The following is a 15836-nucleotide window of genomic DNA, read 5'->3' on the forward strand; positions in this document are numbered from 1 at the left end:
AGATTTTATAGATTTATATCTAAGTTTTCTTTTAAGATTTAAAACTTTTAGCTCTTAAATTTAAGTCTGACTCTTGATTTTGGCCCAGGTCATGGTCTCACAGAGAGCGTCGCATTGGGCTCTGCACTGACAATGCGGAACCTGCTTGGAATTCTCTCCCTCCCTTTCTGCCCCTCCCCTGCTCTCTTGTGTGTGTGTGCTCACTCTCTCTCTCTCAAAATAAATAAATACCATTAAAAAAATTTTTTTTTAATTTAGGTCTTTGAGCCATTTGGAGTTAAATTTTTTTATATATGGCATGAGAATAGGGGCTCCAAATTCATTCTTTTGCATGTGGCTATCGAGTTATCCCCATACTATTTGTTGAAAATACTGTTCTTTCCTCATTGAATGGTCTTGGCACCCTTGTCAAAAATCAGTTGACCATAAATGTGAAGATTTATTTCTTGACTTGGAGTTCTATTTCATTGATTTATATGTCTGTCCTTTTTGCTAGTAGTACTACACTGATAGTATTCCTGTAGCTTGTACTAAGCTTTGAAAATATCAAGAGTGAGTTTTTCTATGTTGTTTTTCTTTTTCAAGATTGTTTTGGCTATTTTGGGTCCCTTGCATTTCTATATGAATTTTTGGATCACCTTGTCAGTTTCTGCAAAGAAGATGGCTAGGATTTTGATAGGGATTACGATGAATCAGATCAGTTTTGAATGTTGACATTTTAATATTAAGTCTTTGATTCAGGAATATATGTTGTCTTAGTGTTTATTTAGATCTTTAATTTCCTCTACAATGTTTTATAGTTTTTCAGAGAATAAAGTTTTGTACTTCTTTTTGTTAAATTTGTTATTTTTGATGCTATTATAAATTGAATTGTTTTTTAAATTTTACTTTCGAAATGTTCATTGCAACGGTATAGAAATACAATAGATTTTATATGTTGATCTTGTGTCTTGTGACCTTCTAAACTCATTTACCAATTCTAATAATTTTTTAGTGGATTCCTTACATTTTTCCGTATATAAGATTGTGTCATTGCAAATAGAGATAGCTTTACTTTGTTCTTTTCAAGTTGGATAAACTTTATTTCATTTTCTTGCTTACTTGCCCAGGCCAGAACCTCTACTTATTGCTGAATAGAAGTGGTAAGAGCAAACATTTTGTCTTGTTCCTGATCTTAGGGCAAAAGCTGTCTTTCACTGTTGAGTAGGTGTTAGTTGTGGGTTTTTCCTAAATTCCCCTTAGAAGGTTGAGGAAATTCCCTTATTGTTTGTAGAGTGAATTCTATCATTTGCTAAGATGGCTTGTAGATAAGTTACTTTTAAAAGATAATTAAATATTTAGTACTGTGCTGATAATACTGTTGTAGCTAATATAAGAACCAGTCTGTAGGTTGGTAAAATTAAGAGTCTACTATCAGATTGCATTTACTGTGTGGTTAGGCTTTAGGAATTATATTAAATGACTTCTTCATTTTCAAAGAGATAGAGAAGAAGATTGTGGCAAACATCATGTATAGTTTACTCTTGAACAATGTGGTGCTAATCCCTAATGTAGTCAAAAATCTGCATGTAACTTTTAACTCTCCCAAAACTTAAGTACTAATAGTCTACTGTTGACTGGAAGCCTTTCTGCTAGCATGCAATTAGCACATTTTGTATGTTATATGTATCATGTACTGTATTCTTACAGTAAAGTAAGCTAGAGAAAAGGAAATATTAGAAAATTATAAGGAAAAGAAAATAAATTACAGTACTGTACCTTAAAACTTTTTGTCTATGAGTGGACCCATGCAGTTCAGATCTGTGTTATTCTAGGGTCACCTGTAGTTTATTTATTACTTAACATTTTGCTACAGTAGAGCAGCCCATGGTAGCAAAATTTAAAGGATGAAATGTGTAAGAAGGGCATCTGTGCCAATGAAAACAACTTGGTACTGAATTGGGTATCTGGTTGACCTTGCCAAGCTAAAATTCCTACTGTGTAAAGGAATGTGTGATAGCAGCATGGTTATTAATGTATTCATTTAGATCATATGTTAAGGTGAATGTCATATAAGTTGTCAAATAAATGAGAAAAGAATATGACTTTGTGTAGTGTCTGACATATAATTGTCCCTTGATAAGTGTCAGTTTCTTTTTCTCCCTTTAAATTGTTTTGTTAACAAAAAGGGGAATTTATAATATAGAAAAAGTAGTATAAGGCATGCCTAAAAATAATAAATATGAAACTCAAGATTATGCTTATCTTTGTGTTAAGGAGTTGGGGATGGGGAAGGAGGAGCATGCTATCTGGTAGTCATACAAAGGGCTTTGTTTTCTATTTCTAGTTGTTTTATTTCTTATCTGGATGGTGAGTACACACATGGTCATTATCTCAGAATTTATGTCTTACTGCATGTTCACAGTATTTTATAATGAACACTGAATTATAAACGCAATCAGTATTGCTAGACATTTGTAAAATAATATAAAATTTGAGTTAGAATGGAACTTAGCAAGCATCTGGTCTGATCTTTGTTTTTACAGTTGAGCAACCTGAAATGTAGAGAGTTAGGGTGATTTATCCTATGTTGATTGTTCTGCTAATGTTAGAACAAACATTGAGGAGACCCGGTTTTGTTAGTTTAGAAATCCTGGATAGGCCAAGCTTTTTATAATTATGCATATATTCTTTAAGTTTATTTATTTATTTTGAGAGAGAGAGAGAGAGAGAGAGTACACACACACACACACACACACACACACACACAAGCAGGGGAGGGGCAGAGAGAAGGAGAGACAGAATCCCAAGCAGGCTCCATGCCATCAGTGCAGAACCCTATGCAGGGCTCGAACTCATGAGCTGTGAGATCATGACCTGAGCCAATATCAAGAGTCAGATGCTTAACCAATTGCGCCACCAGGCACCTCTATAATTATGTATTTTTAAACTGATAAGAACAGATGCTACACTTGATCTTAGCCAAAAGGCTGAGAAGTGATTATAAATACGTATTTTTAAAGTGTGGTAGATTATATAATATTTCACCATTATTCTTTCTTCTTGTAAGCTTCTTGTAAGAAGATGATATATATCTATGCCTTTTGTCACGTGACATGAAGTATTTCCCAGTGGTTGCTTTTTACTTCTCCATGCCTTTAATGTGTAACTTGGCTTTAACCAATAGACTGTGAGTGAGAGTGATGTGTACTATGTCTAAGAAATAGCTTTAAGACCCTGGTGTATTGTATTGTTCTGTCATCGTAGTCTTTTCTCTTTGCCACAAGACCTAGATTTGGGGTGGGGGTGCCACTCCTTCAGCCTATGACATAGAAAGATGAAGAATGTTATTAGCCAATAAGATTTTAGGGGTGGAAGTATGTTGCAGTATTATTTAGTGAAAGGTGGCTGATACAGAAAGTAAGCTTTTCACTCTTTCTTCTTAGGTTTGGTCAATAAGAAAAGTTAGAGCTGTTTCCTGACATTTGAAGAATTTACGTTTTTCACCTTCTCATAAATCATCCTGGGTGTTTTAGTTCACCCAGCAAACTATGAAAAATACATTTGGACAACTGGTTTAAATTCCTGAAGAAATTATTACATGGGCTTATGTAACTTTACTCATTATCTGCATAGGTGGTAGAATTTGGTGAGTAGGGCAAGCTAGTAAATAGGGCCCTGGGGGATAGGATAACTGGCTAATTTCCTAAGGGAGTGTAACTTGATAAGTGTATTTTAAAATTGCATTTGTTAGATCAGGTCAGTCAGTTTTAATTTGCCTATATAACAGAATGATCCCAAAAATACACTTGGAAAAGTGATTTTAGGGTATCTTGCATTTTTTTCATGTAGACTATCCTAGAATTTCTGAAAACATAGCAGTGAATGCAACAAGTTAGTGACCAGTCTGGTTTTGATGTGACCAAAATTTCAAGAACATGATTTGATCCTACTTTTCCCAAAGAATTGTTGGTAAACCAAACTCCCTGTTTCCTTTGTTGTTGATTATTTTTTAAAAATTTAATTTCGGATATTTCATTCTACATTTTGATACTCCAGCTAATATCAGTAGGTTGATGACAGGCAGAAGGGATTCTTTGTTGAGGTGTCAAATATTGTGATCACTTGATACTTTACTGAACGAGTATTAGATAACAGATTTCAGCAACTAATATTTTTTTAAAGATAGTAGGATAGCTATTGAATGTGTTTTATGAAATTAAGAGAACGATAGCATAGAACTGAAAAATTGTGAACTATGGGAGATTCTGGATCTTCAAGTAAATATTGCCAGTGCTTTGTGAGTGACTGGGAGAGAGAGCCTATAGAAAGCAAGAGAATATGGAAGTGTGATGATGTGGGATTTTAAACAGAAGTAGTGAAAGTAGTTCTACTGAAGTTTTAGAAAAATAATTAACAGAAATGAAAAGATATCCATTATTTAAGATAAAAATTTAGGGGTGTCTGGGTGGCTCAGTTGGTTAAGCACCCGACTTTGGCTCAGGTCATGATCTCCCGGTTCATGGGTTTGAGCCCCATGTCGGGCTCTGTGCTGATGGCTCAGAGTCTGGAGCCTGCTTCAGATTCTGTGTCTCCCTCTCTCTCTGCCCCTCCCCCACTCGCATTCTGTCTCTCTGTCTCTCAAAAATAAAATAAAATGCAAAAAACAAAAAAATTTATAAAAAAAAGCTAAAAATTTAGAAAGTTCTTTATACTAAATTTGTACAAATAAGTATTAAAGTGGATGAACCATTGCATTATCAGTTTTACCAGTCTCATTAATGGACAGTAAACAGTAAAGCAGATTTACACATTTATTGTGTAACACACTGAATATTCTTTATGATTTTATTTTCAGGACTGTTGCGGAATTCTCAACTAAATTTGGGAGTGTGAAATAAAATCATGCACTTCTCAGTTGAGAGTGGGTTCTCAGGGAATCAAGTGGCAGAACTGTGTTTCTAAAGAGGCTAGGAATCATGAGCATAAAGTGATTATGTAAGAATAAGCTATTATTAGTCCTGTTGGCCAATATTTATTTAGTCCATTTAATGAAAACTCAAATTTGAATAAAATTGTTCCCAGCATCTCAGTATTCGGATTAATGTTATAGTAACATCAGTTAACAGCATGAACGCACTTGGAGTGTTACGTCAAAGTTAGAAATGTCAAGTCTGCTTAAATGGCTTTGCTTCACATTTTACAAGTTACTGCTAAGTTTTATTTTAAGTACACTTCATCAGGTATCCATAACTTTGAATTAGGATAGTGTTTGTGTATGTATGCATATGTTTTGATTTAACAATCCAGGTATTCCTATTGTTTTGTTAACTGTTCTTGGAAAGCAGTAGTACAGGCCCTTGTTTATTCATCAGAAAAACCCTACAGGAGACCTCTTATTCAAACAATAAATATGGGAGTATATTATGAGTATATTTCAGTTTCATCGAATATGTTTCACTATAATCGTTCACCTTTATTTTCACAGCCTTTGGATTCTTGGTAGAGTACTTGCCCTCATCTGCTTCCCTTGTTGCTGGGCAAGGTTTGTGATACTGATGTCTGATTGGTTTAGGCAACTATGGCTTTGAGCCAATCAGGCAGTGAATTTCGGTTCTCTCACACAAGGAAGCACTGAAGCAGCTGCTGATTTATTTTTTTCTATGGGGAGATTATATAAACTAAGAGTATGGCTGCAGCAAGCTCCCTCTTGGGTATGTTTGAAAAATTACAAGGTTCATCTGGAACTGAAGGAAAAAAAAAATGAGGTTTATTTTTAAAACTTGTTTACTAAGAAAATCTGTTAAGTGGTTAATTTGAGAAAAAAATATATTCAGATGACAGATTACCTATTTTTATTTTATAATTTTATGTTTAAAGGACTGCAGAATGATATAGTATACGAAAAATTCCCCTTCAATTTACATGAATATTTACTGTTGTAATCCACACATTTGCTTTATTGCTTCAAAAGGGGAGAGCTCAAAAAAAAAAAAAAAAAAACAAAACAAAAGGGGAGAGCTCATAACATGCTGTGAAAGGCAGTTAAGGAGAAAAAGATGTAGTAATTGTACTTACAACACTTAATATAGGTTGTCAGGAGTCAGACATTTTAATTTCATTAGGTGAATCAAACTGAGTCAGTTCAGTGCAGTAGACAACAAAGCACTTGATGATGCTGTCTGTAAGTAAACCTTTGGGTCCAAAATACTATTAATTTTTGGAGTCAGATCTATAACAATAGTGATAGGTAGGTATGAAAATAATCTTGTCATTTGGATTTAAGGTTCTGCTGAATTTTTAGTTATAAATGCTTTATAAATATTAAGGATTGTGGATTGTTTTAAAAAAAATTTACATTTGAATTTTACAGATTCTTACTTATGGGGAGAGAAGTATATTCTTGTTATGTATGGTCCATGTTTGACTCATTCTCCAGTTAGGGAATTGATTTATATTTCTGGAAACATTCAGGGGTATTTAAAGGAAGATAAATTAAAATAGCATGAAAGGTGTATATTTTTATTTATTTATGTTATATGTTTAATATGTATTGTATAGATTTAGATTTTATATGCATTTATGTTCTAGATTACTTATATTAGATAAAGAACCTCACTAACATATTTCGGATCCAGGTTTTAACTATGTTTCCCTGACCTTATTGTCTGTTTCCTGTTGCTGGGCAGGAATCAGAATGCTGGCTACTGATTGGCTGAGTTTGTGAGCAGCTCTTGAACAGCCACTTAAATTCTTGAGCTTTTTGAGCAGGCAGATTGTAGGCTAAGACATTACAGCTTTTGGTAATACTTCCCTTTGTTGTTTCATAGCTATGATCTCTTTGCTAGAAAAAAGGGTAAAAGTTGTAGGTAGGGGGGGGACGAAGCAGAGAAGAGAATAACGTTTTCACTTAAAAAAATAAGAGGCTTATTGGCCTTTCCTTAAAAATAATTTACCCAAAATTTGAAAAAAATTCCAAGCTATAGATACTTATTTGCAGGTAACATACCCTCTTGGTTATTTAATTATAAATTCCTCTGGTAAAGGTGAAGCCCTTTTTAATGCATTAGAAAAAGATTTTATTAATGACAGTATTTTCCTGTCTGAATATAAAGAATAGAGACCTAAAAACAGTTTTTGACTCTCTTCTTCATGAAAAAAGTATTTTCTAGAGAAAGTTCATGTTTTACACATTTACTTCTAGATATGGCAGGCATTTTCTACTGTAAAATATAAATGATTTTTCCTGTGAAAATGAATTACAGGCATATGAAAGCTTCATGATTCTAGTGTTGCAATCTAAAAAAAGTAGTTTTTCTTTTGTAGAATAGTTTTGTGAATGGCATTTCAATTCCAGATGACGGTATTTAAACTGATCCTTAGAAATGTATTCTTCTGGTAGTACAGCCATGGAGACTTGTTTGCAGGTAACACACTCTTTTCAAATGTGTATCTTTCTTAAATATACTTTGCTTATGCAAAATACGTTTTTAAAAAGTTATTGCTGATTGGTTTACACAGATATGGTTGAACTAGTTTGAACTGGTTCATGCTACTTCCTTATGCTTTGTCTATTTTTTGTTATACTTAGAACCCATAAAATATCTGGTAAATGGCTGTAGTGTGCTCCCTTGTGGGTATAGATGGTAGTTATTTTGTAATTCTTTGTACAGTACTATATTATTACTGAATTGAATGACAACTTAATTGGTAAAAAGCCAGCTTGCGTGGAGTGTACTTATTTTTATTAAATGTTATTTGGTGGTGGCAATTTAAATGTAATGTTTGCATGTTGGATTTCTCACCTATATACAAAATAACAGAAGTATTTGAGAAATTTGTCTCAGATTCTCTAGTTTATGCCTAAAAACACTGTGTATATACATAGACAATTACTAAGTTCTTAATGTATGGAATCTCATTTAATCATGACTACAACCTCTGTGGCAGGTACTGATAATGATACGCCCTTTTTAAGATTGCTGAAACCAATGTTAGGAAACTTGCCCTGTGTCACATAGTAAGCACATGGGAGAGCTGGAATTCAAATCCATGTTTTCTGTCTGCAGAATTCATGTTCTTAGTGGGGTTACTGAAAATTATGAAAATACACATTTTTTTAGAGGAATGCTTGCTTTTAATGCAACTCACAATAACTGTCAGGTATCCATGTGACAGCTGACAAATGTGGATATTATGAGGTCAGAGTCCAAAAGAATTGCAGCTCAGGTCTAAAAATATTTAAAAAGTAACCATACTCCTTAGGTTATAAATTTAATTATTTTCTGTCTTTGAAGTCAGCAAGAATAAGTGATTACAAAATTTGCATTGTATCTTCTTTGCAGAAAAATTTCCAGTTAGTATGAGTTCGGAATGTATAGTGGGTGGGAATGTATAGTGTATGGTGGGAAAAAACTTGAAGTTTTAATGTTAGACTGTAATGAATAACCCTTAAAATAGTGCCTATGATAATTTTGCAGTAAAGCTTCTGTTCAATTGAAAGGTAATTTTTCTGAATAGTTTTACTGAGTTCCATAATTAAAAGTCTAGGAAGACTAGGAAATACATTATAAGTAATTGGCTTAAAGTGAACAAATGAATGCAGAACGTACCACAATCTAGAAGTACTGTAATAAAAGTGGTAGGTTTTCAAGCTGTATTGACCTCTGGCAGATAGGCTAGGCCATTGTTTTATGCCTTTTAGCCAGAAGAACTATAGAACACCAGAATCAGACCTGTAATTGAACAAGTTGGATTTATTACTTGTTGCAGTGAGGGAGAATGCTCATCCTTGGGGAAACTGTGAGGCACATCGGTAAGGGATATTAGAAAAAAACCTAGTATAGGATTTGGGTTTAGTGTAGTAGAGATTGGGTTATTTGGGGGCGAGTTTGAGGAAATAGAGCCTTACTCTGGATTGGGTGCTGTCAAAAAGTGGAGGCAATTTGGGGCGCCTGAGTGGCTCAATCAGTTAAGCGTCTGACTTCGGCTCAGGTCATGATCTTGCAGTCTGAGGGTTCAAGCCCTGCTCCCGGCTGTGTGCTGACAGCTCAGAGCCTGGAGCCTGCTTTGGATTCTGTGTCTCCCACTCTCTGACCCTCCCCTGCTCATGCTCTCTGTCTCTCCCTCTCTCTCAAAAATAAATAAACATTAAAAAAAGTTAAAAAAAAAAAAGTGGGGGCAATTCTATGCTTGGTTATCTCAATAAATCTCTGTAGGGAGGACAGACTACAGTTAGGATAAAGATGTAATTAAAAAAAAATTAGGCATCACTCATTTAGAGGGAGAGGTTTGATATTTCATGGGTTGCACAGTGTTGATAAAAAAAAAATTAGGCATCACTCTCAGAGAGGGAGAGGTTTGATATTTCATGGGTTGCACAGTGACCTTGTCTAATTTGGGTGATTTTATGTACAGAAGGAGAACAACATGGCTTAGCTGTAAGCATCAAGTCAATTTATAATAATGAGATCTAGTTGTAAGTGTCAGATAAGTTCCCAGATGTCAGAGGCTGCTTTTTTCTCCCTCTCCAGCTAAAGCAAGTGTATCTTACCATCATTCCTACAGGTAATGGTGATGATAAATGAATATACAATATGAAAGCAATATTCTTGCTTCCTGTATATCTTAGTCCTTAAAAGACTTCTGTTTTATTCCGTTAGAAACTGGTTACATTGTTTTCTCCAGGACCGAGTCCTTGCACTCTTTCTTGCTTGCCTTACTGCACTGGCTAGATGTTAACATACAAATGGTATTAGAGAACATCCTTGTTTTGGTTCTGATCTTACTTCACCATTACGTATGATATCTGTAGGGTTTTTTTTTTTTTTTTGTAGATAACTTTTATTATATTTGTTTTCTTCTAAGTTTTTTGAGAATTTTAATTTTTTTTATTTAAAAAAATTTTTTTTAACATATATTTATTTTTGAGACAAAGAGAGACAGAGCATGAACGGGGGAGGGGCAGAGAGAGAGGGAGACACAGAATCGGAAGCAGGCTCCAGGCTCTGAGCCATCAGCCCAGAGCCTGACGCGGGGCTCGAACTGACCGCGAGATCGTGACCTGAGCTGAAGTCGGACGCTCAACCAACTGAGCCACTGAGAATTTTAATTTTGAGTCAGTGTTGAATTTTGTCAAATGAATGGTCTGTGTCTGTTGATGATCTGGTGTTTATTTTCACTCTCTATTCTGTTCTTGCAGTGAATCACATTCCTTGAAGTTTCTTTTTTCCCCCTTTTGTTAAATAGGGAATTTATAGTCTCATAGTTCTGAGGCTAGAAGTCTGAAATCAAGGTGATCCAGGGCCCTGCAGGAACTAGGAATTAAAGAAGGATCTATTCCAGACCTCTCTCCTACCTGTGATTTGTGACAGCTTAACTCCAATTTTTACATGGCTCTCTGTGTGTGTATCTGTATCGAAAATTTCCCCTTTTTATAAGGATACCAATCATTAGGGCCCACCTAATGACCTTATTTTAACTTGATTACCTCTGAAAAAGTATCTAAATAAGGTCACATTCTGAGGTATTGAGGCTTAGGGTTCTAATTTTTTATCAAATGGACACCTTGGTTGGGCCTGAATAAAGCCATAATGCTTCATGACTCATAATCTACATTGCTTGATGTTTTTTTTAGTATGAGACCAACTTCGCATTTTTTTTAAGGAGTTTCACATAGTTATATTACTTTTTAAAGAAACTTCTAACTACTTTTAGAGAAACTCACATGTGAAAGAATAAGTCACAGTGGAAATTAGAGAATATTTTAACAGAGCAACAATGAAAATATGACACATCAAAATATGAGATGCAGCTAAAGCAACGTTAAAAGGGAAATTTATAGCTTTATGTGTATTACAAAAGAGGAAAGATAGAAAATTAACAATTAATGTTTAACATGATGTGGAACTGCCAGACTGTTTTCCAAAGCAGCTATACCATTTTATAATCCCACCAGCATTGTGTGAGGGTTTCAGTTCATTTGCTTCTTACCTATACTTGTTATTCTCTTTGATCATAGCCATCCTGCTATGTGTGAAGTGTTATGTCATTGAAGTTTGATTTACATTTCTCTGATGACTAATAACATTGAGCATCTTTTCATTTTTAGTGCTTATCGGCAGTTCGTCTATTGGCAATTTGTATGTCTTTAATTAATTAATTAATTAATTTTTTAAGTTTTAATGTTTATTTAGTTTATTTTTTGAGAGATGGAGAGTGAGTGGGGGTGGGGCAGAGAGAGAGAGAGGGAGACGCAGAATCAGAAGCAGGCTCCAGGCTCTGAGCTGTCAGCACAGAGCCCGATGCAGGGCTCGAACCCATGGACCGTGAGATCATGACCTGAGGCACAGTCTGACGCTTAACCCACCAAGCTACCCAGGCGCCTCATCAATTTATATGTCTTTTAGAGAAATGTTTATTCAGTTCCTTTGTCCATTTTTAAGTTGGGTTACTTTTGTTGTTATTCGGTTGTAATAGTATTTAGTATTTTTTAGATGCAAGTCTCTTAGATACATATTTGCAAATATATGATTTATAAATATTTCCTATTGTGTGAGTTGTCTTAGCAAATTTTTGATGATAATCTGTTGTAAATATGTTTATAGTACTGTTAATCTAGATATGCCTGGTTGCAAATGTAATCTTTCCTCCTGTGTTCCTTAGTTCTCTTCTCTTTTTCCTTATCTTTGTACCTCTTTCCCATTCCTCTGCTTTCATTATTATACTTTTCTTTTTCCATCTACTTTTTTACTGCATTTACTTTTTTTTATGCTAATGTATCTCCTCCAGACTCTGAATCCATTAGCTTACTAAGAATTAAAACTAGAAACTAGTCACTTTTTTCTTTTACTTTTTTTTTTTTAATGGTATGAATGGTCGTTATTGTTTGCAATGGAAAGTGGAAGAGGAGGGAACATGACAGTTCCAGCTCCAGGGGTGGCTCCAAAGACCTACTCTTTTGCTGTCCCCCCAAAAAAGCAAGTCATTTTTTTTCCTAATGCTTCTTAATAATTGATCTTCTATGGACTGTACCTGTCATCAATTTTATATTACATAAATCCAATTAATACGAAAATTAACACAGCAGGGATTATTATGCTTTGTATATCATTACTTCAAAATTACATGAAAGGCTGCTTGCTTATAAGATCAATTTGCAATTTGTCTTATGATTAGGTGGCTTCTGTTTTCATTATTAAACTTTCTTTCTTTCTCTTTTTAAAGATTCAAAATGGATAGTATAGAAGAACCTCAGAAAAAAGTCTTCAAGGCTCGAAAAACAATGAGAGTGAGTGATCGTCAGCAGCTTGAAGCAGTGTACAAGGTCAAAGAGGAACTGTTGAAAGCTGATGTCAAGCTATTAAATGGCAACCATGAAAATGGAGATTTGGACCCAACTTCACCTTTGGAAAATATGGATTATATTATTGACAAGGAGGAAGTGAATGGCATTGAAGAGCTTTGTTTTGACCCTGAAAAAAGTAAATCAGAATGGAAAGAAACCTCCTGTACCTTAAATGTTAATGTAAAAAATAAGCAGGATGATGACTTAAAGCATGAACCTTTGTCTCCTAATAATATAGCTCCTGAACTAGTCTGCAAACTGACTGCTGAACCATCTTCTGATGAGCCAGCCTCTGGCGATCTGGCTATGGGAGATCCAGCTGCTGGAGATTCAGCCCCTGAAGATCTGGCCTCTGAAGTACTAACCTCTAGTGATCCTGCCTCTGGCGATCCCACTTCTGGTGATCCCACCTCTGGTGATCTCACCTCTGGCAATCCCACCTCTGGTGGAATAGTCTCTGGTGAAACAGTCTCCAGTGAACCATTCTCTGGTGACTTGGTCTCTGGTGAATCAGCCCCTGGTGAATCAGTCTCTGCTGAGCCAGTGTCTAGTGATCCGGCCTCTGATGATTCAGCCTCTGGTGATCTGTCCTCCGAAGCCCTGGCCTCTGATGATCCAGCCTCTAGTGATCTGGCTTCTGGTGATCCAGCCTCTGGTGATCCAGCTTCTGGTGATCTGCCCTCTGACAAACCCACTTCTGATGAACTGACTTCTGAATCAGCCTTTGATCCTACCTTTGAACCAAGTTCTGTACCAGTTTGTGAATCTGTTCCTGAAACTGATATTACAGAGCCTAGTAGCAATAAAGGTGGTGATTTTCTTGAGAAAAATAGTGATGATGAAAAGTTAGACCAAATTTTCTCATTTGACGAGAAAAATAAGGCTGATAGTAATGTTGATGGCGATGAAGAAACTCTAGAAACAGATGATACAGTTATTTGTTCAGATCTACCTCCTGAAAATGAAAAGAAGGTAAAGGAAGATACTGTCACAGAACCTGCTCTTGGAGAGGAGGCTATATCTAGCAGTATGGAAATTGACCAAAGTGAAAAGAATGAAAATGAAAATTCTGCAGACCTTTCAGAAACCATTAGTGAAAATGTTACAAAAGATGAGAAAAATGAGATTATCTTGGAAAACACAGATTCTATGGAGACAGATGAAATTATTCCTATTTTGGAAAAGCTTGCACCTGCCGAGGATGAACTTACTTGCTTTTCTAAAACTTCTCTTCTTCCAATCGATGAGACAAATCCAGATTTGGAAGAGAAGATGGAAGGTTCTTTTGGTTCACCATCCAAACAAGAAAGTAGTGAGAGTTTGCCAAAAGAAGCTTTTTTGGTCCTTTCTGATGAGGAGGATATTTCTGGTGAAAAAGAGGAGTCTGAAGTTGTACCACAAAATGAAACATGCTCTCCAGGTTAGCATATTACTTAAGTTTTATAAAGATTTTGCTTAATAAAGCAGTTTTACAAAGTTAAAAATTTTTTTTAGTTGCTGAGAAAGTTGAGAACGATGGTGACTGGAATGATCTCTTAACTTCATAGATTCTTAACAGAATTTAGATTTACAAAGTATCTACTCTGAGAGCAATATTATGTGAAGTGACAAGAAGGGAGGTAAAATAATGGGAAAATATGGCTCTTGCCCTTAAGGGGCCTATTGTCTAGGAATAAAGAGATGAGATGGACCAATATAATACTGTGAGATAACAGTTTTAAGTCAGTACATAATTGATCAAAGTCCTAACAATTGGTTTTCCTATCACTTAGCAACCAAGTAACTTAGAGTGGATTAATTTGTTTGCTTCGAGTATAACAAATCACCTTTTACAATTAATTTTCACATTTTTAGTATTCTTTGTCTGAAAAACAACACCACCATTGCTAAAATCCAGAAACCTTTAAGCCTGATAATCTATTTGATAAAGGCTTCATCTGTTCGCTTTCTGAGCCCTCTTGATTCTACCAACTTACTCTCTTCCTCTGCATCTTCTGAATGATCTCTCTGTAACTTAAGTCTTTTATTTGATTTTGTTCTTCTCTTTCATTGGGTCCCTGTTACTTTTAGGTTAATTCCAAACCCTTTATATGAAAGTATATAAGCTTCATAATTTGTTCAAAAGCCTATCTTTCCATCTCTTTTATTATTCCTAGAGAAAAAGGAAAGAATGAGAAAAATCCTATTTTTGCTTTCATGGTCAAACTCAAATATCACTTCCGTTTGAAACTTCTCAGTTCTTTTCAGAGTGGCATGAATACCTTTATGTCCTTCTCTTTGCCTTAGAACTCTGTGAGAGGAGTGACCTTGTAGCATTAAACACAGCATTTGGTTTCTAGTTTGTTCAAAAGAAGAAAAAGAGGCCTAGGAGACTCAGGGGATGTTTTTTTCCCCAATAGATCATACCAATTTTTGTAGGTAGAGATTTTTTTGTTATTAAAAGATGACTTCATTTCCAAAGAGTATTTATTCATTTATTAAAGCTGTCTAGAGAGACAGGCCAAGCTCTTCTTGGTTCTGGGGATTTAAAGATAAAATTTAGTACTTGCCTTTAGGATGCAGACAAGAATTCAATCACAGGACATTAAATAAAGGCTGTGAATACAGTTAATAATGTTAAATTGGTATTCTGGGAGTTTATAGAAGGGTAACTTTATAAAAACATAAATGTATTCAGGATAGCACTTTCCTTTCATTGTCTGCATAATATAGGGTTTTAGTGAAGATAATGCCTCTTCATTGCATGTCCATCCTACTTGCTCAGGCCAAAAATCTTGGAGCCATTCTTGTTTTTCTCTGTATTCCATATCCCATCAGTCCATCAGGAAATCCTATTGTCTCTACCTTCAGAATAGATGTAGAATCCAGTCTGTTATCATCCACTACTGTCCCCCTTGCTCTGAGCCACCGTCATCAGGTCAAAATAATGCTTGGGTCAGTGTTCAGTGAACATTTGTGGAGTGAATGAATAATTAGTAATATAAGAGAAGTGTATTATGGAAGACCTTGGTTACAATGCTAACACATTCTAACAGTACTGCGGAGCCATCGAATGATTTCAAGCAGAGGAGAATGATATGATGAGGTTTACATTTTGGAAAGATAAGTAACCATGTTTAGGGTGACCTTAACTCATTCATTCAGTAAGAACTGTTTATAGAGAGAGTGGTATTAGGGCAAGTCCTTAAACCACCTTTTGGTAGACTATATAAGAAAGTCATAGCAAATTGCATATTATTATTTCATAAGTTTATACGTTTTACCTTTATGTCACGACTTGATATTGGGAACCATCCTTCCCACTCAATGCTGTTAAATGCCAGGACATGACTATTAAGCCATCCATGTGGTTATTTACTTTTAGACTTTTATCTGATTTTATGCTATTAGCAGAGTAAGTGTAGTGATGGATTTAATTTCTTAGCTGATAAGTAAACTTTTATTTCCTGTCTTCCCTTCCCCAATCCCCCAAGGAAATTTTGTGTACAGTACGTTGAAGTATATTTTCTTC

General features: G+C 35.2%; 1 protein-coding gene and 1 pseudogene across 4 annotated transcripts in view; one reads left to right on the forward strand and one right to left on the reverse strand.

Moving 5' to 3' along the window:
* LOC123591027 (activating transcription factor 7 interacting protein) overlaps positions 1 to 15836 on the forward strand; it is a 123036-nt gene that overhangs the window by 40968 nt on the left and 66232 nt on the right. For all 4 annotated transcript variants that reach the window (XM_045464736.1, XM_045464733.1, XM_045464732.1 and 1 more), the window contains exon 2: positions 12205 to 13745. In XM_045464736.1, coding sequence (XP_045320692.1) covers positions 12212 to 13745 — 1534 coding nt within the window. In that variant the 5' untranslated portion in view covers positions 12205 to 12211. The remainder of the gene's footprint in view (positions 1 to 12204; positions 13746 to 15836) is intronic.
* On the reverse strand, positions 2773 to 2981 carry LOC123592362 (annotated as a pseudogene).

Source organism: Leopardus geoffroyi, chromosome B4, assembly GCF_018350155.1.
Source record: "Leopardus geoffroyi isolate Oge1 chromosome B4, O.geoffroyi_Oge1_pat1.0, whole genome shotgun sequence".
In the NCBI taxonomy this organism is placed as follows: domain Eukaryota; kingdom Metazoa; phylum Chordata; class Mammalia; order Carnivora; family Felidae; genus Leopardus; species Leopardus geoffroyi.